The sequence below is a fragment of the Eriocheir sinensis genome, chromosome 10 (genome assembly GCF_024679095.1).
Source record: "Eriocheir sinensis breed Jianghai 21 chromosome 10, ASM2467909v1, whole genome shotgun sequence".
Taxonomy (NCBI): domain Eukaryota; kingdom Metazoa; phylum Arthropoda; class Malacostraca; order Decapoda; family Varunidae; genus Eriocheir; species Eriocheir sinensis.
In genome coordinates this window covers 18,749,074-18,774,255 of record NC_066518.1, presented here as the reverse complement: position 1 = coordinate 18,774,255, position 25,182 = coordinate 18,749,074, and the positions used below count along the sequence as shown (strand labels likewise).

The window sequence follows — 25,182 nt, the reverse complement described above, 5'->3', positions numbered from 1 at the left end:
GGTCGTGGCGAGATTGGCCGCACATTGCCCACGACTAAAACTTAATCAGATTTCTCCAGTTGCGCAAAGTAAGAGAACAGCTCGGAAATGAGGTGCGAGGAATGTGGTAAAGAAAAGACTGAAAAAACAACTCAAAATTAAAAGTCTAGAGTGAATAAATATTTGATGAAATCTCGACATGACATGACAAGAACTCGGCAAATGAAAAAAAAGAAAAAAGAAAAGAAACCAGAACCAATAACAACGATGAACTTTATAAAAACAAAAGAAACTGAGGTGAAAATATCAATAGTAAAAATGACAATAATATGAGAGAGAGAGAGAGAGAGAGAGAGAGAGAGAGAGAGAGAGAGAGAGAGAGGCAGACAAACAGACACAACCAGACACAACCAGACAGAAATAGAATCAGTCAGCCAGAAAGACAGAGAAGGATATTCTAAACCTATTATACGATCCAATTTAAATCCTTCAGGGAGATCAACACCGTTTCTTGTCTCGTCTTCCCTTTCTGCTCCCATTCTTCCTTCTTCCCTCCTCCACCCTTCCCCGCCCACCTGAAGAAACATATATATGGCTGGTATTACGACACTTTCATTTCTCACATCAACTATTTCTAAAAGTCAAAGGTGGATATCAGTCAGGTTCTAATGAGTGTTTTTTTAGGCTCAGGGTACAGAAGAAGGGTCAAACTACCACCAGGGTCATAAAACTACTACTGGAAATGCCCACAACTCCTACGAAAGCCTTGTCAAATAGGTGTTCTTGGGCGGCGAAATGTCTTATGATGCGACCCATACATTCATGCTAGATCCATACTCACAGGTGTAGTACATTTCCCCCTATATATACACCTGCATATACATCCGAGAGCACTCCTATACTCCTTTACCACTTCAGCTAAACCTTCCTCTCAAACTAACTAATCCTCTTATCCTATTTTCTTCACCTCGTACTTCTAAACGCATCTATTCAACCTCTTGCTATCAATCGATTTCCACATTCTCTTACTCAATTTAGTTCCATTTTTTTCTCATCTTATGTCTGTTAGTCTGCATCAGCTCAACTTGCCCACTTTCCTGATCGAATCCCTATCTATCTATCTGTCACTCCCATGTTCGTTATGGCCTTCATCTTATTGTATTAAAGGTTACTCCCTTGTTCGTCTTCTGGGTCCCGACACAACTCATTTCCTCAACTTCGCCCATTTCCTTATATTATCTCCTCAACTCAGCTTCAACTGCTCTTACTTGACACCTCATCTCCTCAACTCATCTCATCCTTCAACCTTTCAACCTTCTCTTTCTCGTCACCTCACTCTTCAACATCAACCTTCACCTTTTAATTATCCTCATTCCTTACTCAACTCATCTTTCCTGCTCCTTATTTAGGCCTCAAGCGACAGAAACACATAATTACAAGCCTGGGTACCAAACTGGAGAGAAGACGAACACTCTTATCGCTGAGGTCACAAGAGGAGGACTGGATGGACGGGAAGGGTATGGGGTGTTAACAGGTGCTGCGGTGACCTTTCCAGATTCGTGTTGCGGGAGGGTGTGTGTTGCGTGGGCGGGGTTAGGGTGAGGGTCAAGGGGCAGAGAGGGCAATTAGGGGAGGAAGGGGTCAGGGTCTGGAGAGCTTCTAGTCGGGTGAGGGAGAGTGGGTCGTGGAATTTTAAAGAACAGTTATATGATACGACGAGATGAGACGCAATAATAGTAACTCTCTCTCTCTCTCTCTCTCTCTCTCTCTCTCTCTCTCTCTCTCTCTCTCTCTCTCTCTCTCTCTCTCTCTCTGCAACTTTCACGCCTGCACAAAAATCCTTCGCGCCGCCTCAAAATAATAAATAGAGAGAGAGAGAGAGAGAGAGAGAGAGAGAGAGAGAGAGAGAGAGAGAGAGAGAGAGAGAGAGAGATAATAATAATAAAAAAAAACACATCTGCTTCTTTTACAGTGGAGTATTTACAAGACTTTCTCGTGTTAACCTTTGCACGCATGTTGATGAATAAGTGATGACGCATACATACATATATACATACATACATACATACACATACTTTATACATCCATATATACATACATGAATAGTAAGTACTTGGAGAGAAAAGTATATAGATAATTTTATTCTATTGCCATTTTTATTTTCGATTTTTTTATATATACATTTCATACCGTGCTATATTCAACATTTTAATTAAGTTTAGTATGAAGCCTTTGATTTATGCCCAGGTTTATTTCATGAATCTCTCTCTCTCTCTCTCTCTCTCTCTCTCTCTCTCTCTCTCTCTCTCTCTCTCTCTCTCTCTCTTTACACACACACACACTCCTACATAGGTACCCCTCCTCTCCCTCTCTCACCCCTCCCTCCCTTCCTCCCTCCTTCTCTCCTTTGCTCTTCCTTGTTGCCGCTGATATGAAGTTTAAAATCAATCAGTCAATATTCCATTCATCACTCCCCTCTTGAGTCACTCCTGCTTGTCCTTCACCATTCTCTTCGCACCCATGCCAGACACTCCGCCCGATGACTACGACCCAAAACATAATCTCTCTCTCTCTCTCTCTCTCTCTCTCTCTCTCTCTCTCTCTCTCTCTCTCATATTACGCTAATGTTTGCCCTTTACCATATTTTCGCTGTTTTCTCTCTCTCTCTCTCTCTCTCTCTCTCTCTCTCTCTCTCTCTCTCTCTCTCTCTCTATCTCATGACGCTAATGTTTGCCCGTAACCATATTTTCGCTGTTTTTTTTTTTTATAATTCGTCTCGTATTTCATTTTATTACTTGACTTCTTTTTTGTTGTTCTATCTTTGTGTCAGTTTCTTTGTTACCTTTGTTATGTATTTTTTTTATTTTTTTATTTCAGGTTGTGTAATAGAGCTTTTGCTTCACCAGGCTTCGTTCAAAGGTCTCTCTCCCCCCCGTCTCCTCCTCCTCCTCCCCCTCGCCCTTTTGCTCCTCCTCCTCCTCCTCCTCCTCCTCCTCCTCCTCCTCCTCCTTATTAATTAACCTTCTTCCATGTATACTTCAATTCAAAGCCTCTCATTTTATTTTTCTGCTTTTTCATTTTTTATATTTTCTTTTTTACTTTTCTTTCTTTTTCTTTTTTTTTCCATTTGATTTATATTTTTTCTTTGCTTCTTTCTTTCCTCCATTGATCAATTTTTTCTTTTTTCTTTTCCTTTATACTTACTTTTCATTCACACTTCTTTCTTTCCTTTTTTCTCTTCTCTCTCTCTCTCTCTCTCTCTCTCTCTCTCTCTCTCTCTCTCTCTCTCTCTCTCTCTCTCTCTCTCCTCCACACCAGCCACACCAAACATCTACACCTCTTCACTTTTTTTATCTCTCCCACTCACCAAATCTCTCTCCCCCATACATACCTAGACACCTACAACACAGATCCCTTTCTCTACCTCCTCCCTTGATGTAGGTAACCCCCCCTCCTCCTCTCATCTCTATCTCCCTCTTTCTCTCTCGCTCTCTCCTTTTCAGCCCACCAGACACACTTATACACGTTCCCTCTTCCGTCTCCTTTCAGTATGCCTGCCACCATGATGAACCTGTACGAGAACGTGTGTCTGCGGTGCGGGCAAACGGTGTACCAGGTGGACAGGATCGGCCCCCTCAAGGACTTCACCTTCTTCCACACTGGCTGCTTCAAGTGCTTCGCCTGCAACTCCAAGCTCACCCTCAAGACCTACTGCAACAACCAGGATTCTCAGGTGAGTCGCGGAAGGAGGTTAAGAGATAGAAAAGTGTGTATTACTAAGTGGTGTGAGGCGAGGAGGAGAGACTGGGAAAAGAAGGGAGGGAAATTACGGGGCTCGAGGAACTGTTAGGTGTGGAACGTTGTGAGGCGAGGAGGATGAGGAGGAGAGAGAGAGAAAAGAGGACTGAAGGAAGGAGGGAGGGAGGGATGGCGGGGTGGAAGGATGTTGCGTGAGTCGGGTGAAGGGCAAGGGTGGATGGAGGTGGTGTGTTTGGCTAGGTGGAGCTGGGTGAGGGCGAACTGTTTGGCTTGGTAAAGAAGGGTCATGGGCGGGGAACATCGGAACGGCAGGGCAAAGAGAGGCTGCAAGATGGAGTCAGAAAGAGAAGGAGAATGAGGAGGAGGTGGTGATGGATAAGACGTGCGTGTGTAGGGGGGGGGGGGGGAGAAAGTGGGAAGGAAATGAGTGTTAATGTGTTTGTGTAGATGGGTTTGGCTGAGGAGGGCAACGGGTATATGTGGAAGGATGGTGGAGGTTGGGGGTAGGTGAAAGGGGCATGAGTGTGTGTGTGTGTGTGTGTGTGTGTGTGTGTGGAAGGGAAGGCTGGTGAAGGGGAAGTGTGTGGGTGTTTTGTATTGGTGTTTGTGAGTGTGTGTGGAGGGGGAAAGATTGTGTTGGGATGGGAGGGGGTGGAGGAGGAGGAGAAGGAGGAGGTGAGCGTGTGTGGAGACGAGGTGGAGGGCGAGGTAAGTGGATGAGTGCGTGGGTGTGTAAGAAAGGAGGAACCGATGCTCTTTATGTTCACGACGCCGGCAATTATTTTATTTTGGAAGGTAATGGATAGTGAAGGGTGAGCGAGCGAGCGGGCGAACGAATGAACGAACGAACAAGCGAACGAGAGAGAGAGAGAGAGAGAGAGAGAGAGAGAGAGAGAGAGAGAGAGAGAGAGAGAGAGAGAGAGAGAGAGAGAATCTGATCACACACAAACGCTGAACAGTTGTTATAAATGTTGTTGTCTTCATTGTTGTTCTTTATAATCATTATAAAACTAAATGGAGAGAGAGAGAGAGAGAGAGAGAGAGAGAGAGAGAGAGAGAGAGAGAGAGAGAGAGAGAGAGAGAGAGAGAGAGAGAAAACAGACAACAGAATCCATCATGCATCACATCCTCTGTTCTATTTGTGTCGGCCGTAATAACAACACGCTGAAAAACGGAACTGGCGCAGCGAGGAACAGTCATCTCGAGATCTCTAACTGTTTCCGCTTATCCACCCGAGTCGTGAGTCACGGGCGAGGAACAAACACAGACGAGATCGAGAACAGGAAAAAAAAAAAAACCGCCCTTTGAGTTCTATCTTCATTTCCTTTTAACTATTTCGCCTGACCACATTGAGTATTGGAAAGAAAAGAGAAAAAAAAAAGAGTGATTATTTTTACCCCTATTTCCTCTGATTATATACCTTCCCCCTTTTTATACGAGCTATATATTTTGTCTCAGTTCACCTTAATTCTATTTTTCGACCTTTTTGTGGCAGTCTAAATCTCCATCCGGTGTGCCAGTGTTACGATGATGTGACGTCAGAACTTTCACCTCCGTCAATTTACGTGGTGATAAGGTCGTGGCGGCTTCCTGTGTCGCGAGGTCAATCCGGCAGCAAACCTCTCATTAGCAACATGACCTCAGCCCATAGTATAGGGGTGGTGGCGGTGGTGGTGGGTTTGATAGTCACTCAGTAGTCCGGGGCGTCTGGGTGGCTGGCTCTGTGGCTGGCTGGGTGGCGGAACTGATGTGCGTCTGAATTTAATGACTCGATCGGGAAAAATGTCAGAGAAGATAACAATGGAAGTTCAGGTTGAGACCGATTTCTGCTGCACCACATTTTTGCTTTCTTGTCTTTCTTTCTTCCTTCCTGACATTGTTTCTGTGTTAATCTTTCTCTGTTTTTGTCTTTGTTTCTCTGTTTGTTTTCGTCTCTATAATTGTCTCTGTCTCTGTGTTTGTCTCTCTCTCTCTCTCTCTCTCTCTCTCTCTCTCTCTCTCTCTCATTAACTGTGTCGCCGAATCTTCCAGCCAAGCAAACAGGAACTCGGCAATAAGAGGCAGTGTCACGGTTCATTGTCACGCGTAGTTGTTGTCGTCGCCAGCACAGATAATAAACTCCATAATGACGACATTAAGCAGGGCGCGAAAAATTGGCCTTGACAGTATTTCCAATTCACGCCTGCAGCTAGTAATGATATAATGACAGTGGTGCGGCGTAACTGTAGCATGTCAGCCATCACAGAGAGAGACTCAACCTATCTCGCAGGTGTTGTGGGTGTGGCTTAGAGACGGGAGGGAAGGAAGGAAGGACGAGAGGGAAGAAGAAAAGGTGGAAGGAAAGACGGAATGACGGAAGGAAGGAAGGACGACAGGGAGGAAGAAAAGGTGGAAGGAAAGACGGAATGACGGAAGGAAGGAAGGAAGGGAGGAAGAAAAGGTGGAAGGAAAGACGGAATGACGGAAGGAAGGAAGGAGGGAAGGAAGGACGACAGGGAGGAAGGAAGGAAGGAAGAAAAGAGGAGAGAAAGGAAAGAAGGGAAGGAAGATTGGCATGAAAAGAGTAGAGTGAAGGAAAAAAGAAAGGAAGAAGGGAAAAAGAGGGAGTGAATCATCGGAGGATATAGATAAAAGGAAAAAGGGAAGGAAGGATGAGAGAGAGAGAGAGAGAGAGAGAGAGAGAGAGAGAGAGAGAGAGAGAGAGAATAGAAGGCGTGGGGGAACACACCATTATGTAATAGCCGAAGAGCCTGGCCATTGTTTACTGTGTGGTGAGAGAGGCCCTCCCCTTCTTTCCTCCCTTTCCCAGGCCTCCATTCTTCTCCGTTAGCCCTGCCTTTCTCCCACCTCTCCCCGGCATGCTCATCCTCCGGCATAAGATATTTTTTACTGTGGGTGTCTGGGACTTACGGTAAAACAAAAATAAATCGTTAAAGATATATATGTCAAGCTGACAGTAAAATATATAACGATCGTCAATGCCAAGTATCTATTTCCTTACATCGGTAACGCTGTGTGGTGCAGGTCTTATAAGGCTGTGAAGGCGTAGTCTGTGCCGGCGCGGCGCTACCCTCAGTGTTTCTCTCGACACAAAGCCAATATTGAGGGCCGTTTACAATGGCATTTTCTTCAACAAACGTTTGAGCCAAAAAAAAAATAATAATAATAGCTCATTACGCCTAATCTCAAGGCAAGGCCCTACGGGAAGGTTCTTCCAAGTACGAGTTGCGACCACCCTTCCAGCGCAAGACTTTTCCTACTGTGCTAGCACCTCCAACAACCACTTATGAATACTGTATTGTAGACCATACCCCGTACGCAATGCTACTATTGAGTTTGCAATGGGGTCGTATGAATAATGTTTAAACTCAAACTGGATCGGTCCAGAAATGTTTGAAGATTATCCTACAGCATTCACACCACAACGTACCCTCTGCTCCACAGCAAGCCTTCGAGGTTCAAAATACTGCGTCTCAGCACTCCAGCTCAGTACTACGCATCTCACAGTCTGCAAGCACAAACAAACTGCAACACAAATACATATCTATTGACATGTGATCATGTGTCATAAATATTCAACGTGCTTACAGCGGTACAGCTCTTCAGCTCAATACTGAATCATTATCATCATCTTCAGCCATTACTAGCTAGACCTCTGCGGTAGAAAGGTCCTTTCTAACGTTCTCCACCTTCCTGTTCGATGTTAATGTACTCAGTCCTACTCCGGCAAATGTTCTATCTTCATCTTTCATGCATAAATGAGTTGTGGAGGAAACCCTACTGCAGCAGGATACTAACACAAAAAATACTGGCTGAGTAGATCCTACAAGAACTGCGTCATGAACTACCAGCATTACATATTATTTACATAAGTAACCAAAACCCTCCTTGAGCAGAGCAGGTGGTAAAGACGTACTATAACAATCACCACTTAAGTTATTTATAACTTAGATGAAGTGTGAAAATAAAGTCGCATGGTTATGTGAAGTGATGCAATGAATCATCTGAAATTACCCGTATCCGATATTCTGCACTTTCCATCGTCGTGTGGTGGTGGTGGTGATGGTGCTGGTGGTAGTGGCAGCGTGTGTGTGTGTGTGTGTGTGTGTGTGTGTGTGTGTGTTTACTTGTTTTGCTCCTGCCCTATGTGTGAATCGAGAGAGCTAACGAATTTCATTAAACTTGACACAATTCCTTGCCACTTAGCAGAGTTTCTAATTAGCTTTTTTGGTGTCGACGGCTGTGTAGAGGAAGCCTGAGAGCTCCCGCGGCCCACCGCACCGACAACCCCCTTCTGGCGCCCAGGAAACGACACCCCCTCCCCCCGCTGGCACTTATCACTTGATGAGGGAAACCATTACTGTAATTATGTTGCCAGAACGGTTGTGTGTCAGGGGAGAGAGAGAGAGAGAGAGAGAGAGAGAGAGAGAGAGAGAGAGAGAGAGAGAGAGAGAGAGAGAGAGAGAGAGAGAGAGAGAGAGAGAGAGAGAGAGAGAGAGAGAGAGAGAAAAGGAGAAGAGAGGAGACTTTACTATGTTAGAAAGTTAGACAACACCAGAGAAAAACGCGCCTCAGTGCTTCTAACGGGCCCTGGTGAATGACCGAGTCCTCCTGAAAGTTGAGAGAGGGCATGGAAGTGGGACGGGCGGGCGGGCGGGCAGGGGTCACGGCCCTGGAGCAATCAACACCCTCCCCGCGGTCCCATCCCCCCGACGATACTCGCGGGTACACAGGCAAGGCCGAGGCACCGCCCACACTGCCTGGGGGGAGGTGACGCCCGGTGAAGCTCGATTCCGTGTGTTGTGAATGAAAAGTCCCACGGCGTGAGGGGAGGGAGCAGGGGCGTGCGAGTATGAAAAACGACTTCCTTCAGAGCTATCCTGAAGACACGGCAAAAAGTTGTGAAGAAATCGTACACACACACACACACACACACACACACACACACACACACACACAGAGCCCTATCTCCTGATATATACTCGTAATGCTCTGCGTGAGCTACCGCTGATGGAGCCCCCCTTCCCCCCCCCCCCCCACAAAAAAAAGGCTCAGACACGCGTGAGGACGTCGTTTGAGCAGGGTAAATGAATACGAAGTTGAGTTTTTGCGAGGTGAAGGAAACAACGGAGTGAGGGAGGAGGGTTGAGATTGTCGGCGGCGAGGGTGAAGGCTACTATGACGGAAACTATCTCCGCCCCAAGGTCAGGCGAGTTGGCAGAGTTATTGAGGCCGAGTGTGGTGGAGGCTGCATACCATGGCATACCCTTGTTATGTGTGTGTGTGTGTGTGTGTGTGTGTGTGTGTGTGTGTGTGTGTCAGGGGAGAAAGATAGATAGACTGATATATATATATATTTATATATATATATATATATATATATATATATATATATATATATATATATATAGATATATATATATATATATATATATAGAGAGAGAGAGAGAGAGAGAGAGAGAGAGAGAGAGAGAGAGAATATCAAGCCATGGGGTACGTGGCGAGGCCTCGTAATAACTCAGCGCATGACAGTGACAAGGAGTGACAACGGCACTACACCGCGCCACGGACCACCTGGCGGCAGCACGCGGCCGCCTCGCAGGTGCCTTGCGTCGGGGGTGGCGGTGCACGACGCCTCCCGCGGCCTCACGCCCCCCCTCCCCCTCTCGCCACCCGACACACACTCCAGACCTTGACTTTCTTTACCTGTATTAGCAAACATGAGACATTAGGCTGTCTCCGTGTTCCATGTAAAAACAACAAAAAAGAAAAAAACAACAACTAGTCAGCACAACCTAGTTTTACTTCTTCTAGCCTCCTTTTGTCCTCCATCACGCTGCCCAGCACAGACATAGACACTCACGCACACAAACAACAAAACGCATGGGCAAACAATATAATCAACTAACACGCAAAACACTTATCCACATAAACAAACCGACAGAACACATACATAAATACGCACATAAATTAAGAAACAAATATATACACATATACATACGCACATTAAAAATGTCTATATACATATACATATACACATTTACACAAACCAAAATACAAGCATGCGCGCGCGCACCCACGCACGCACACACACACAAAAAAAACCGCACACACGAACACACACACACACACACACACACACACACACACACACACACACACACACACACACACACACACACACACACACACACACACACACACACACACGCACACACACACACACAGGCACACGTGCCAGGGGACGGCTCTGGCTTCCTTACGGACTCACAATGTTTGGAGTCATGCTAACAGTTATATATTTTCTACTTATTTCTTTCACATCGGAGAGCAAGCCTAAATCCGTCAGGCGCAGTATCAGCCCCAGGCATTCCCACAGGAAAACACTGAAGTTACTGTTCCGTCTGCTTAATAGACATGAGACTCTCCTGACGCACAATGCATACGCCAAATAAAGTCTTTGCATACATGATTTTATCACTGTAAAGGATGAGTGGCGAAAACCAAAATTTTAAAATCAAGCCAATAGGCAAATGTTCTGTAAAGTCTTTCATAAAAAATGATGAAAGAAAATAATCAGTTACTAAATTCGATATTCAGGTTTTCTCACCAACAAAAATGCCGACATTTGGCTTGTTCGTTTTTTTTTTTTTTTTTACTCTTTATGTGAAGCAAACACACTAAAGAAGAAAGAAAGGGAATATATATATATATATATATATATATATATATATATATATATATATATATATATATATATATATATATATATATATATATATATATATATATATATATATATATATATATATATATATGTGTGTGTGTGTGTGTGTGTGTGTGTCCGCACTTATGCTCAAGTACTTTTATTATAATAAACTAAGTACATATTATTTCTGATTTTTTAATGGGCAAGCACTCCAACACGCCCAGCGCGAGTAGCTGCCCGCGCCGCGTCTCAGATTAACACCCAGGTTATAGGACTCCACAGTGCCGGTTTGGGCTCTTAAGACGAGCCTGAGACGAAGTGTTAGCTTTATAAGTATGGGCCACAGAATGTTATTTTGAACGAGCACACGTGGTTAGTGCATCAGTGGAAAACGAGTAAACCACAACCAGCGACTCCCAAAGCAAGAATGCGATTTGGAATTCAATTTCTACATTTTCAAATGTAAAAAGTGCGAGCTCTCACACTTTATCACACGGCGTAACACTGACACCTGACTAAATTTGCAAATGAACTCAGGTGCATTGTTTTCTTGAGAACTAGCGCTCACCCGCGGCCTGCAGCTCGAAACTCTCGGTCATGATTAGGGCACGCGTATCATGATTATTCATATTATATAAAAAAAACATCACTCTGTAGTTTTATAAAGGCACACAGCTACGATGCAAAAGCCAACGTAATCTCAACTCAATACCTCATTAAAAATGTTTTGGGGTAAACATTCCGGTGCTTCGGGGCGGGCCCTGGGGCCACTCCCTTCAATCACCAGGCCTCGTGTATATCATATTTTTTAACTCTTTGATAGGCCCTGCCCTGCCCTGCCCATTTCCAAGTTCTGCCTTGCTCTCAATATCAGCCGCAATATTAACCCCAGCCGTGCGTGGACGCCGTGTAGGGAGAAGAAATTTTTACATACACCTGAACACGTGCAAGGCCTGTCAGCACTCCGCCCAGAAAGCGTCCTTGTAAAGACCTGATAGGGTGAGGGCCGCGGGGAAGCCTTGCATTAGAGGCGAAGGAAATTATGTTCAGCGCCACTCATCATCCTGCAAAATTGTTACGCCTTGAATATATTCTTGATACTCCATGCCGTTCACATGCAATAATTTCTCTCTAATGAGAAATAAAAGTACAAAAACGATAGGGAGGCTTACATATATATGATAATGATGGTAGAGATAATATAATTAATGTTAAATAAGTAGAACAACAAAGTCAATACGAGGTAACGACGGAGAATGTTACATGTGCTGTGACAAGTCTGAAGTCGTATTCCCTTGAGATTTATGCCGCCTGGAAACAGACCCCAAATTATAAAAATCTAATGGGTCATTCCACACAACCCGGCGCGCCTCTAGTGGACAGCCTCGTAATTTACGAAGGAGCGTGCGCCACAAGACCTCACTTTCTGCGCCTCCCCTGAGCAACGAGGTGATCAAACACACATATCAAGTCCTCACCGCCGCCTTGTTTTGGACTGGGACTCGATTCGAATACCAAAACTTTGTTCTTTAGACGGAACAGCTCCATGCTCCCTTCCCCACCCCCCTTCTCTCTCTCTCTCTCTCTCTCTCTCTCTCTCTCTCTCTCTCTCTCTCTCTCTCTCTCTCTCTCTCTCTCTCTCTCTCTCTCTCTCTCTCTCTCTCTCTCTCTCTCTCTCTCTCTCTCTCTCTCTCTCTCTCTCTCTCTCTCTCTCTCTCTCTCTCTCTCTCTCTCTCTCTCTCTCTCTCTCTTCTCCTCTCTCTTCTCTTCTCTCTCTCTCTCTATCTCCAGTCATTCCTATCTCGAAGTCAACTCATTCCTGCCGATAATTATCTGGGTGAGACTGAACCAGCTTGCGCCGTCCTTGATTTAATGTTCTTGCCTGGTTATATACGATGAAAACATGATTAGCATCAAGAAGGTCACATGTAAGCGTCTAGGGCCCCTGGGAGGCAGCTTTCCTCTTCTCTTAATGGGGAAGGGGCGCCCGGGCCCGCTGGTGCCAGGCCGACTGGGTGTTTGCAGGAGGGCGGAGGACCCGGGGCTCAACGGGCCCGCCCACACCCACGCCGGGCTTGTTTATAAGATGGTGATGGCGATGTGTGTGTGTGTGTGTGTGTGTGTGTGTGTGTGTGTGTGTGTGTGTGTGTGTGTGTGTTCACTGCATACACATCTGCATGCAGAAGAATGTGTGTACTGCCGCTGTATATAGGCACTAAAAAAAATGTGTGACCTTCAGACATAATGTGTGTGTGTGTGTGTGTGTGTGTGTGTGTGTGTGTGTGTGTGTGTGTGTGTGTGTGTGTGTGTGTGTGTGTGTGTGTGTTGAAAGACATTGCCAAACATGTCCAGTACCTCCGCTGGCCAGCTCAGAATCGTGGGTGTCAACAAACCCACTTCGTGATATATCGCCCCGGGTCCCGCCTTGCTGCCTGCTGGGTCGCTCGACTTTTTCTTACTGCTTTATCATGCAAAGTTTCTCAACTCTCAATTGCATGCAGTTTCCCACCTAACCATGTGTCTTACAATACCTAAAGTTCAAATGTCGCTTTTGTGCCAACAGGAAGACAAGGAGGTGTACTGCTCGTCCCACGTCCCCAAGCCTGGCCCGGGACACCTGGATGGCGAGGCGGTGGGCATCAGGTCGGCTCTCAATGTACCCCGCTCGGCACAGTTTGTGAATGACCAAATTAGACCAGGCGGACGACCTTCCATCGACGGTGATGCAATGGGTATGAAGTCCCCGATTTACAGAGTAAGTGCTCAGCGTCTCCCTTTGTTTATTACTTTGTGATGGTGTATGACATGAATATATAATATCGAGTGTGCTGGTGTGCTGGTGTTTGACGTTTAGCACTAGCGAGGCGAAAGAAAGCACCGGCAACATCGAGACACACGTAGCAGGTGCAGCCATGGCTCGGACCCGCAGTACCCACACCTACATGGCGCCCACATCCGCGCCTACACCTCACCCACGCTTCTCTAGAATCCTTTTGGATGCCCTCCCGCATCCAAGGGTCAAATAGTTCAGCCCAATTGGGGTAAGGTGCTCTTTGCTACATACCTCAACAAAATAGGCAACACACTCCGACACAGCATTGCCCGCCGAGGCTGCTAGGGACTCAAACCCACTAAGCACGAAGAACAAGCTATGCAACATCAACTTTGGGCGATGCAAATAGAAAAGTCAGGCATCAAATCACAAGACAGAACTTGCTCACCCCCTCGACACGCCCTTATAGTCACGCCCACGCCGCAGCAAGAAACCAGAGTCCGGTACTTCTTTTTTTTTTTTTTAACGTGGCGTCGAGAAAGTAAGAGTAGACGAGGAGGTGCGTGGAGTGAGGCGGAGTGTGGGTACTACTGGTGGCGGAGGAAAAGTGAAGGGCGGAATGAGGGTAGGGGGTCGACGGACGAAACACCTGCCAGAGCTAGGTTCCCCCCCACTGGCGGGAACGGAGTTACTCGTGTTCCTGTACAGAATTATTATACCTCTAATGTGTATGCTTAAGCTTAGGAGACGCTGAAGAGTATATTATAGTTTGTCTCATATGTGTATGTGGTACATTTGAAAGTCGCCCTTACCACTATTAGGCCAGGCATCATTGAGCATATGATTCATCGCGACAGTACTTGTACTACGCACGAAATAAAGTACAGTCCCATACTCTGTACCATGGTCATTCTGTTTTACTTTGTGCTTTTACACCTCAGTTTATTGTAAATCTTGTCAGCACTTGAAGCTTTTGCATCACCCTGGATAACATGTATACCACTCTTAACAGTTGGCATCTTATTCTTGACAGTTTTCACCACTATTTACAGTCTGCATTCCTTTCCAGATATTTAATCATACCTCTCCAACACACTTCGTCCATTTAAGACAGTTTGTACCCCATTCTTAGCACCCTGCAATGTTTCTTGTGGCCACATTCCTTTCTGAACTCTTCAATCTCCTCTTGAGAGTTAGCACCCAGTTCGTACCAAACGTCGCATCACACTCATTTAGTATCCGTGCACCTCTTTAATGCCACGTCCAGCTCGACCTTGATATTAGAGATATCTGCACGTTAACCTTCAAGTCCTTGTTCCTCTCACACACTTTCTCCGGTAAAATTACTAATATGAGTCACGTTCACTCATAAGACTTTATTTTTCGCATGCACATTCGCATTCTCTTTACCACCTCTACCTTGTGTTCACTAAACTTGCTGTGACCCCGTGACTCATCTTTGCATTGATGTTTTTGCTCATGTCCAAGTTAAATTCGTCGATAAGGTATACATAGTTAAGTCTTCTTGCGGGTTCCTTATTTTTCTTGATTTTTCTTTATTGCATCAAACAGTGGGCCTTTGTCGCTATTGGAACTTTTATATTTTTGTTTTCTTGATTTCGTTCCCGGTTTCCTTTGATTCAACTAATTATCAACTCCTCTGGCTCGTGTTCAACTTGCAGAGTCAGGTTCAGTCTGGTAACTCTGACTCACGCTTCACCTCCACTGACTCCGTTCTCCCTCACGCTAGCCTTCCCAGATGACTCATGTTTTCTATATTTTAACTCTGCCGTGACTCATGTTCCCCTCACTGACACTGCCCTGACTCAGACTCACTTTCCTGATTCTGACTCACGTTTCCCGCATCGACTCGGCCCTGATTTATGTTCCCTCCACCTACTTTGACATAACTCACGTTCAACAATTCTGCCCGACTCACATTTCCCTCACTGACTGCCCTGACTCACATTTCCCTCACTGACTGCCCTGACTCACATTTCCCTCACTGACTGCCCTGACTCACATTTCCCTCACTGACTGCCCTGACTCACATTTCCCTCACTGACTGCCCCGACTCACATTTCCCTCACTGACTGCCCTGACTCACATTTCCCTCACTGACTGCCCTGACTCATATTTCCCTCACTGACTGCCCTGACTCACATTTCCCTCACTGACTGCCCTGACTTACATTTCCCTCAGAGACTGCCCTGACTCATGTTCACTCTCTTAACCCTGATTTAAGTTCCCTCACGCTCACCCTCCTCCTCCGATACATGTTTCCTTCACTGACTTTGTCCTGCCTAACGTTCATCTCTGCAGGGGAACGGAAGCGGCACGGGCTCGGAGAACGGCCACAACTCCTCCTTCGGCGAGTACAAGTATGGACGCTTCGACAGCTCGGCTCTTCACATCGCTCACGCCCTCAACGCCACCAAGATTCAGCGCGTCTACGACAAACCCATTGACCAATACCTCGTGAGTACATACTTGGGTACATCTACAACCGTACTCCCAACCACCACCACCACCACCACATCGTGTATCTATTCTCATCCTCGACCACCAACACCAACACACACGCTCGCTGTCTAATGATATACCTTGATGTAACACTATACGAATTAGAAAGCGCGCACACACACACACACACACACACACACACACACACACACACACACACACACACACACACACACACACACACACACACACACACACACACACACACCATATGAATTCAATAACTCTTTCATTCATTCCTCACAATCGTTGTAACTCCTACAAACCACTCAACACCTCCGATTTAATCTCAATACACTCACAGGTAAACGTCACTTTAACTAACTCCTTCATATTTGACATTCCACTGGACCAGAATCTCGGCAAGGGAAACTCATGCTACTTGAAAAAAAAATCAGGACAAGATTGAGCATAGTGCCTACATGGTAAAAAAAAAAAAAATTAATTAATATAATCATGGTTGTAAACAGTTTAACATCATCATCATCATCATCACCTTGGCTAATCATCGTCACAGCTTGGATGTATTCATACTTTTATCAAGTTTTTATTTAACCTCAGGAATTAGCGGGAGACGATAAGGAGACATCTTGTTTTCCTTGATGAATATTCCGCTTTTCTCTCGGAGTTCATAAATACCACGAGTTTACACGAATTACTGGAAAAATGTATATTATCGAGAGAGAGAGAGAGAGAGAGAGAGAGAGAGAGAGAGAGAGAGAGAGAGAGAGAGAGAGAGTAAAATGGGCAAGTTCTCCATTTTATATTTCAGTGCAGCTCCATCGGTCAGCATTTTTTAAGATAATATTTACGACATCGGCAGCGAGTTCAGTCGAGCATGGAGAGCACGCATCTCTGCTGAATGTACGATATTTCTTTTAAAGTTTCGTGCTTAGCCATACGGCGTTCAGAAAAAGCTTACTGAACAGCTAAAAGGCAGAATACCAGGCGAGAGAAGAGGTAGAGGTGGTAGTGACGCGACTCCGTCCACCTCCAAGCGCCGGGGGCATGAGGGGGTTGGGGAGGCGGAGGCTGAGGCGGCCACGGCCACACGCACTACCCTGCCGAGTGGCTCTCCTGATTCACTGACCGCACAGGTTGTCGGTCTCATGCACCTTGACCGCATGCCCCACGCAGCCTTCCAATGTCTAATGTTATTTCTCGAATCGATGCTAGAGCCACAATTTTCAAACTCAAGTTATCATCGACAAGAACGCAGGAGTGAGGGCTCTGCTCTGTTCCTCTGCTAACGGAAATTGCTGCTGGGGTGTTAAATTAAACCGAGCAACATCCGTTCTTCACATCTTGCTCCCAACGGTATTCTGACCCAGAAATCATCAGCCATTTGATCCTTTTTGTCCAGGAGCCTGCTTGTTTTGACGGTCGAGGGGAATAAAGTCTCCTTCGCTGTTATTATCTACACCATCACTGGCAGCCAGGAATCCGAGGATGAAATGTTCAGTTCTGAAAGACTTGGCAACACTGGCTGTCGGTATGAGGAAGCTGTTATGTGCCAAGTCTCGCCAGCCGGGTGATTCATGTAATGGAACATCATTACTTCCGCCGACAACAGCGCAAAAGAGCAAAACTAAAATCTGCAACCATAACAACCCAACGCAAAAGAAAGATGCCTCGCAAATGACGACGCTGGTGCTTACACCTTAGTGTTCAACTTCATATTTAGCCCAGTAAAATGTAATTAGTATAAAATCTTGAATCAGTATGGTTTGATTCAGTGTCACTCAGTGTGTATTCAGATCATATAACTTTAGAGTGGAGGCCTTTGTCTATATACGAAGAGAGCACGGCCACTCAGCTTAAATTTTTGCCCACTGCTGCTATGAACTTGAGCACCGCCCGGCCGTCCGGAGCCTGAAGTCCTGGCGGCCATGGAGGCGGCGGTGTAGTAATTGTGCTGACACTTGCCACGAGTTGCCCGGCGGCTATTGGGGGTGTGGGGGGACTCACGCCAGACACACCTCATTGCAACTTCTTGTAATACTCGGCCACGCTTATAAATGTTTCAAATGAAGCTGAGGTGCAACACTCATTTTTAAGCGTGCTAATTCTGGCATCGAACTTTCTCTGACTAGCAAACACTACAAACACTCTAGAACAGATATTTACACATACAACGAGGCCTGTCTTTATACGAAGCATCTTATATGTGGGATATTCAGTAAGGAGCTCGGAATTAAGTTAATAATTCAGACTGAGGAACTTAATTTCATCGCACATTTCTGGAAACGAGCGGCAGAAAGTTTAATTTAAATCTCTTAAAGTGTTATTTTAGCAATATCCAAAAATAATTATCTCAGAGATCAAGAAACTTTCCAACAGCATCTTCGTATCGAAAGGAAGCATCATAACTATAGCCAGCAGCCACAACCCCAACCATTAGCCCAACATTGGTGGTGGGAAGACACTTGAAATTATATATAATTGGGCATGCGTGTTAGGTTCTTAGTGTCCTTCGTTCATCAAAGTTTTCAGATGTGATGCTTCATTGTTTAGTTTGCAAATTTTCGAAAATGCTTCATTTACCTCTTAAACCATAACTACACCACTGAATGAGGCACGATCTGAACTTGAAAAATGTCATATTACCTATATTACAGGCGACATACCAAATACTTTTGTACTAATGGCTTCTCTCATAAATGTTTTGACACCTGCATGAAACAAGAACTAAAGTCAACATATTTCTGATTCGTCCAAATCAATGGCAGTGTGCTACAAGAAATGTACATTGCAGTCTTGGTTTGCGCACTGCGATGATAATGAGAACTTTGGAGGAACTCATCCAGTGCAAAATAAAAATGTTGATATTTTCACGAAGAAGCATATATGTGATTATTATGTCGGCAACAATATAAAGTCAGAAGAATCTTTACAAATATCAAAAGCTATAAACGCTATTCCAATAAAGATCCAATAAAGGTCGGGAAACAGTTGCCATAGCTCACATGTAGACTGAAAAGCCAGACCCAACATCTATCAGATAAATTCTTCGCTACAAATTCGAGATGATGTAGCAATCACCAAGAATGGTCTCCTGACAAGCCACATTGGCACCCTCAAGCATCACTTCGACCAAACTCCTGACGATAAATGTTTTTTTTTTCTCATCATTGTTATCAGTCACTGCATAAACATTAAACAATGATTAGAGATAACCAAACTCATATAAGCCACTAGGTCCAACCATATGGCGAGTCTCTCTCTCTCTCTCTCTCTCTCTCTCTCTCTCTCTCTCTCTCTCTCTCTCTCTCTCTCTCTCTGTGTGTGTGTGTGTGTGTGTGTGTGTGTGTGTGTGTTTCTACTTGTGTGTATTTTCCTATCACTCATTGCATCATACCTGAAAACATTATCACGGTCATTAGTGGGAATAGGTGGCTGGGGTGCGGGCGGGGCTCGGGCGGGGCCACGTGGGCTTGGGCGTCACCCCTTCCCCGTCATGAATCAAGCGTCACTGTAGCCACGCCGCGGTTACATGCTGGACACACACACAACTATTGCTCAAGTTGATATACATTGTTCCCGCTCAGGCTTAAAATACATAAATTCTGTACGAAAAGAAGTTCAGTTTTATATCTGAATAATAAAGTATAAAAAGTGTGACTTTCAGGTTTGTCCATAATACTACTTTCACTGCCCACATCCTGAGGCCTAAAACACAGTGAGGGAATGAGTTCGAAATGGAAGAAGGAAGGGAGGAGCATTAGGCATCGGAAAAGGGAGGGGAAGAGGAAGCCGGAGGGGGTGTTCAGTACCCCGCCCAGGTGAGCCGCTGCACCTCTGTATATATGGAGGTGAGGGGGCAAGTAGGGGGTGTGGTCCATTTTTTAACCTCCTTTCCTGAGGCCCCTCACATGGCAAATTCAGGTGGAGGCTCCTCCAGCTGCCGGTGCGGGGCCAGGGCACGCCCGCCACACCTGGCGCCCCACCTGGCCTGGGCTACTCTGGATATGAGAGCCACAACGCGGCCCCCCCCTGCTGCGCACTAACCCTAAACTCACATAAGAACATAGGGAAACTGCAAGAGGCCGGGTGGCCTACACAGGGCAGCTCCAGAATCCCCCCCACTACTCACGGTGGGTGAGATGTAGTCTCAACGATTAATTTTTATTAACAAATGTGGCTGCTGCTGTGTTACTCTGATCATCGAATTCACACAGTGCTGCCTCTCAGCCGCTAATACTGATTGGCTCAACACACGCGCTCTCATCCTAAAGGGTGACCTCTGGGATGTCCTTGTCACAGTCAGTCATTCAGCTCTCGTTTATTTTATGCTAAGGGGAAAATTTAGGAACACTACATGTCTTAGTAAGTTAGTAAGTATACAAGCATAAGAACGGAGGATAACCAGAAAGTGATTAAAACTTTCCACGTATAAGAATCTAACGTCTTTCTCAATCACTAGAAGTTGCGCCACACGTCACAGAAGCGTCACACCAATAGAATGACACTTCCAAATATGTCCTGCCATCCACTGTGTTGTCGTCGGTCGACATTGGGTCCAGTGTTTGGGTTCATTGGAACTTTTCTGAAGCAACATCAAACTTGGATTATTATCTGAGCTGCGTTGAAGTCACTGGAGAAAGCGCTCTGCCAAAGTGAATGGAGGGAAGGACGCGTAGACGTGACGGAGAAACGGGAAGGAAACGATGTATAGGGAGGCAAAGCGACGTGGGGCAAGAGGCGAGGCGCGGCGAGGGGATGAAAGACAGGTGGGGTAGTACAAGCTCCTAGTCCACACGCTGACCTTATTTGGCCCACAAGACCTCCACCTCCTCTGTGTGTGTGTGTGTGTGTGCTACATTAAATGGTAGTGTGAAAACGGGCGCCCGATTGCGATGTGTGTATGAAGGGAGGGGGGGGTTGAGAGTGTATGACCTCAAATATCCATTAAAACATATAAGAAAAACTGTGCAATGAGTTTTGAGTTCTGAGGTAGTGGAGAATTATGTGACAATCCACACAAAACATTATTCCACAATTCCACACACTCACGTTCATTTCACCGACAATACAGTCACGCATGTGCACCCAAAAACACTTACACACACGTACACCTGCAAAAACTTACACACACACACACACACACACACACACACACACACACACACACACACACACACACACACACACACACACACGTACACAAAAAAAATCTTACACGCAGGTACGGGAACATTTTATCTACCCTCGCCCACGCACCCCAACCTACACATAGCGACACCCACGCACAACTATATACACTTATCATTGGATGGTATCGCTATAGTATACTTGCATTATCACACACACACACACACACACACACACACACACACACACACACACACACACACACACATCTGAAAACACCCACTCACACCTACACATCAGGACGGACAAAAATGAACCAGTGCATATGCCCACTCACATCCACCTGCGCCCACACACACACACACACACACACACACACACACACACACACACACATAGATACGTACACACCCGCGCAGTCTCCGGTTACAAATAAACGTCTATCTAAGAAAACACACAAAAACCACACACACACACACACACACACACACACACACACACACACACACACACACACACACACACACACACACCTTTAATAAATTTCAGGTGCGTATTATTTCGTCCTCGACATCCTCGCTCGGCCGGCAAAGGAGCGGAAGTAACGATGAGCCGGGGAGTGCAACGCAATAAGGCAACCCGAGTGACGTAATGCAAATACCGATTCATTACACGGCTCGTATCGGGAAGTGACGCCACCCACCCACCCACCCCAACCCTCCCCCACACCCACACAACCTGGCGGAGGGGGATCACTACCTGCGGCAAAGGGAAAGGCGGCGGAAGTTGAAATGATCGTCGATGATAATATTGTCTACGGTCTGCCTTACAACTAAACGTGACAGGGATTGTGATTATGGTGGCTAGGGGAAATTTTTCTGACCATATAAGGAGACAAACCAAGAGATAGGAAGAAAAAATAACTCCTACACAGAAATAATTGATAAAAGTAATATTATACAAGAGATGCCTTAACACTTCCCTCTAGAAAAAAAAGTCCAGGTGATAGTAAGGAGAACATATTTAAAGAAAGGCTGCTCCAGAGTTTACCAGTGAAAGGGAAGAAGGGTGAACATACTGGTTGACTCTTGCATTGGTGGTGTTGAAGAAAAGTTACAAGCGTGGTTGAGAAACTAATTGGAGGTGGCTTTGAACACGGTGGGAAGCGTTGGGAATGGGAGGAAGGTCTGTCAAAGAGTGTAGTAAAGGAAGTGGAAGGCCTGAGCGTAGTTGGGGGAAAAAAATCAACATGCATAATAGGTAAAGAGCTGAGGGTGTATTGTCTCAGGCAACAAACTGTGGGAGAGACGGAAGAGCTTTATGGTCGGGAGAGCTTTTACAGTGAAGGGTTGGGAGGGAACGCCTGGGCTGGCGGGCATGATTGGCCATGGTATACAGGAAGGAATGTTTGTGGGAGAAGTATACCTTGGGAGGGTTTGCTATGGGGCGGGTGGAGAGTGACATGCCTGTGTGCTGTGGCGGGTATGTGGAGAAAGGGTCACTGTGGACTAATAGAGAGGTGAGGATAGTGTGTGTGTATGTGTGTGTGTGTGTGTGTGTGTGTGTGTGTGTGTGTGTGTGTGTGTGTGTGTGTGTGTGTGTGTGTGTGTGTGTGTCCACACACACACATATATACATACATACATACATACATACATACACACGTACACGTAACAGGTGCGGATGTATTAAATTACTCCTGCACATATGTACATAAACTGTGTGTGTGTGTGTGTGTGTGTGTGTGTGTGTGTGTGTGTGTGTGTGTGTGTGTGTGTGTGTGTGTGTGTGTGTGTGTGTGTGTGTGTGTGTGTGTGTGTGTGTGTGTGTGTGTGTAAACACGCAACAGGTGCAGCATCAAATTATTGTTGCACATATGTTAATAAAATGTGTGTGTGTATGTGTGTGTGTGTGTGTGTGTGTGTGTGTGTGTGTGTGTGTGTGTGTGTGTGTGTGTGTGTGTGTGTGTGTGTGTGTGTGTTTATGTGTGACGAAATAGGTATGTGTGCGTGTGTACGTATGTGCGTAACGTAAAAGTACCAAGAATTACTTTCACTCCAGGTTGTTTAAAGCTCTGCCAACCTCCCTCCGCTCCCTTCCCTTCCCTTCCCTCTCGCCCAGCCTCTGCGTCCTCTTGGTTATTTTTCCCTCTCTCTCTCTCTCTTCGTTTTTATAATTTTCTTTTCTCTTTTTATATCGATCAGCTCACTCAAAGAAAAAATCAACACTGCCACAAAAAGGTAGAATGAGGGGGCTTAATGGAACAAGGAAGCATGACGAGCAGGTGTGTGTGTGTGTGTGTGTGTGTGTGTGTGTGTGTGTGTGTGTGTGTGTGTGTGTGTGTGTGTGTGCGCGCTTCCTGAGTTGTTTGCTTGCTCTTTTTTGTTCGCCATTGTTGTGAGTTGTTTTTCTTGATTTGTTAGTGTGTGTGTGTGTGTGTGTGTGTGTGTGTGTGTGTGTGTGTGTGTGTGTGTGTGTGTGTGTGTGTGTGTGTGTGTGTGTGTGTGTGTGTGTGTGTGTGTGTGTGTGGTTCGTGGCTCGAGTAATGTCTCCACCTCAGCGTCGCCGTCAATAATTGGTGCTGTTGTAATTACGTTTTGGTAAGAGCGGTCACAGGAGACGCTTTCTGACGCCGGTTCACACGCTACACCAACATTAACCTACAGAAACCTGGACGAGACTGATAGACAAAAATATATAGATAGATAATTAGATAGAGAGGGAGAGATTTCGTGTGTGTTAAGTTTGGGGGGAAGTGAGACGTAAGAAACAACAAGAGTCCAGCAGTGACCGGCGGGGAGGAACTGGCCGCCGGTGTACCGCTATGTGAGGAGCTTCCCCGGAGGACCGCCAGGTGTGCCGCCGGGACGCGAGCTTCGCCGGGCCTGCACTAACGACCTTTCACCACACTGGAATACTCTTCATTACCCGAGGCACGTCTTGCAAATAAAGTATGCAGCATTTCAGTCCGGTCAAGTTAAATCCCTGAACGAGTCGTATGGCAATGTGGAAAGTTTTGCTGGTATGGTTTTTATCATTACTGAGAAGGCGGAGAGATATTTTACGTCAGCATTATTTCTGGCTCAAAAAAAATACGTTGTTCCGGTGAGATGTCTTGCACTGATGGTGTGGAGGGTTAACTGTGACGGCCGCTGCTGGCTTGTATCGTGTGTGTGTGTGTGTGTGTGTGTGTGTGTGTGTGTGTGTGTGTGTGTGTGTGTGTGTGTGTGTGTGTGTGTGTGTGTGTGTGTGTGTGTGTGTGTGTGTGTGTGTGTGTGTGTGTGTGTGTGTGTGTGTGTGTGTGTGTGTGTGTGTGTGTGTGTGTGTGTGTGTAGAGCTGCGTTCCTTCACCCCGACACACTTGGTTTAGTACATTGCCGACCCCTCCTGCAGCCTTCTCCCCTCCTTTCCTTCCTTTCTTTCTGTCTCCATTTCCCTCATTCCAAAACCTCGCTCTTCCAACATCGCCTCAGAGCACCACAGCTACCACCACCATCATCATCACCATCCAGTAAAGAGTCTTCACAAATGGATAGCAGCGTGAAGGAGTTGGCAACGGTGGGTGAACGTCTCCAACTCGGCTAACTGTTCTTCCCACCCCGCCGGCCCACGCCACCCCCGCCACACCTGTACCGGTCTATCCACACCTGTATACCGTTCCTCGCCATCACGTAATGCTCCTCATCACTCTTTTCTATCCTTACTCTCATCACCTGACTCTTACAGTGCACGGATCTGTCTCGCCACGTAACATGCACATCTGGAATAGCACTGCCAACAACTGCACCTGTTCTTTTCCATCCTGCGACAGGTGTAACAGTTCCAGCAAGGCCTGTACTCATTCCCCCTTCACTTAACTGCTCCATCCACGCCTGCTTCCTTTCTCCTATCACATGTGTGTCTTCTCTTCCTTATGAGGCGTTCGTTATTATCCATATCTGTAATTGCTGCCCTCGTTAATCACCGCCTTCCTTCTCCTATCAAATTGTAGTCCCTTTCTCTTTACGAAATCCTTGCTAACAATGTGCTATCGTTCCTCTCCATTGAACTTCCTTATCCGCACCTGTTCCCTTCCCGTCTTACACCTAAAGCCTTCTCATTAGACTGATCGCATATACATACTTCCCTCCCAATTACTCCTGTAGCATTCGTTCCCACACATACCTGCCCACGTTCCCTACACGCCTATGTTGTTCTCTTGCCTTGTACCCAGATCACGCTTTATCAGAGAGAAACACCTGTTGCCGGCCCCTGCACCCCTTCTGTGTTCGCTTCGTTAGATAATTTAATTGATCAAATGGCCTGCATACCGGAGGCTAATACCAAGCTTCCGGACATAGGGCGGACG

The 25,182-nt window shown here is 46.0% G+C and overlaps 1 protein-coding gene across 3 annotated transcripts in view; it reads left to right on the top strand.

Annotated features, from left to right (window-relative positions):
• Positions 1-25,182, top strand: part of LOC126996662 (hillarin-like) — a 51,403-nt gene that overhangs the window by 9,223 nt on the left and 16,998 nt on the right. For all 3 annotated transcript variants that reach the window (XM_050857366.1, XM_050857363.1, XM_050857364.1), the window contains exons 2-4: positions 3,529-3,712; positions 13,011-13,202; positions 15,543-15,698. In XM_050857366.1, coding sequence (XP_050713323.1) covers positions 3,530-3,712; positions 13,011-13,202; positions 15,543-15,698 — 531 coding nt within the window. In that variant the 5' untranslated portion in view covers position 3,529. The remainder of the gene's footprint in view (positions 1-3,528; positions 3,713-13,010; positions 13,203-15,542; positions 15,699-25,182) is intronic.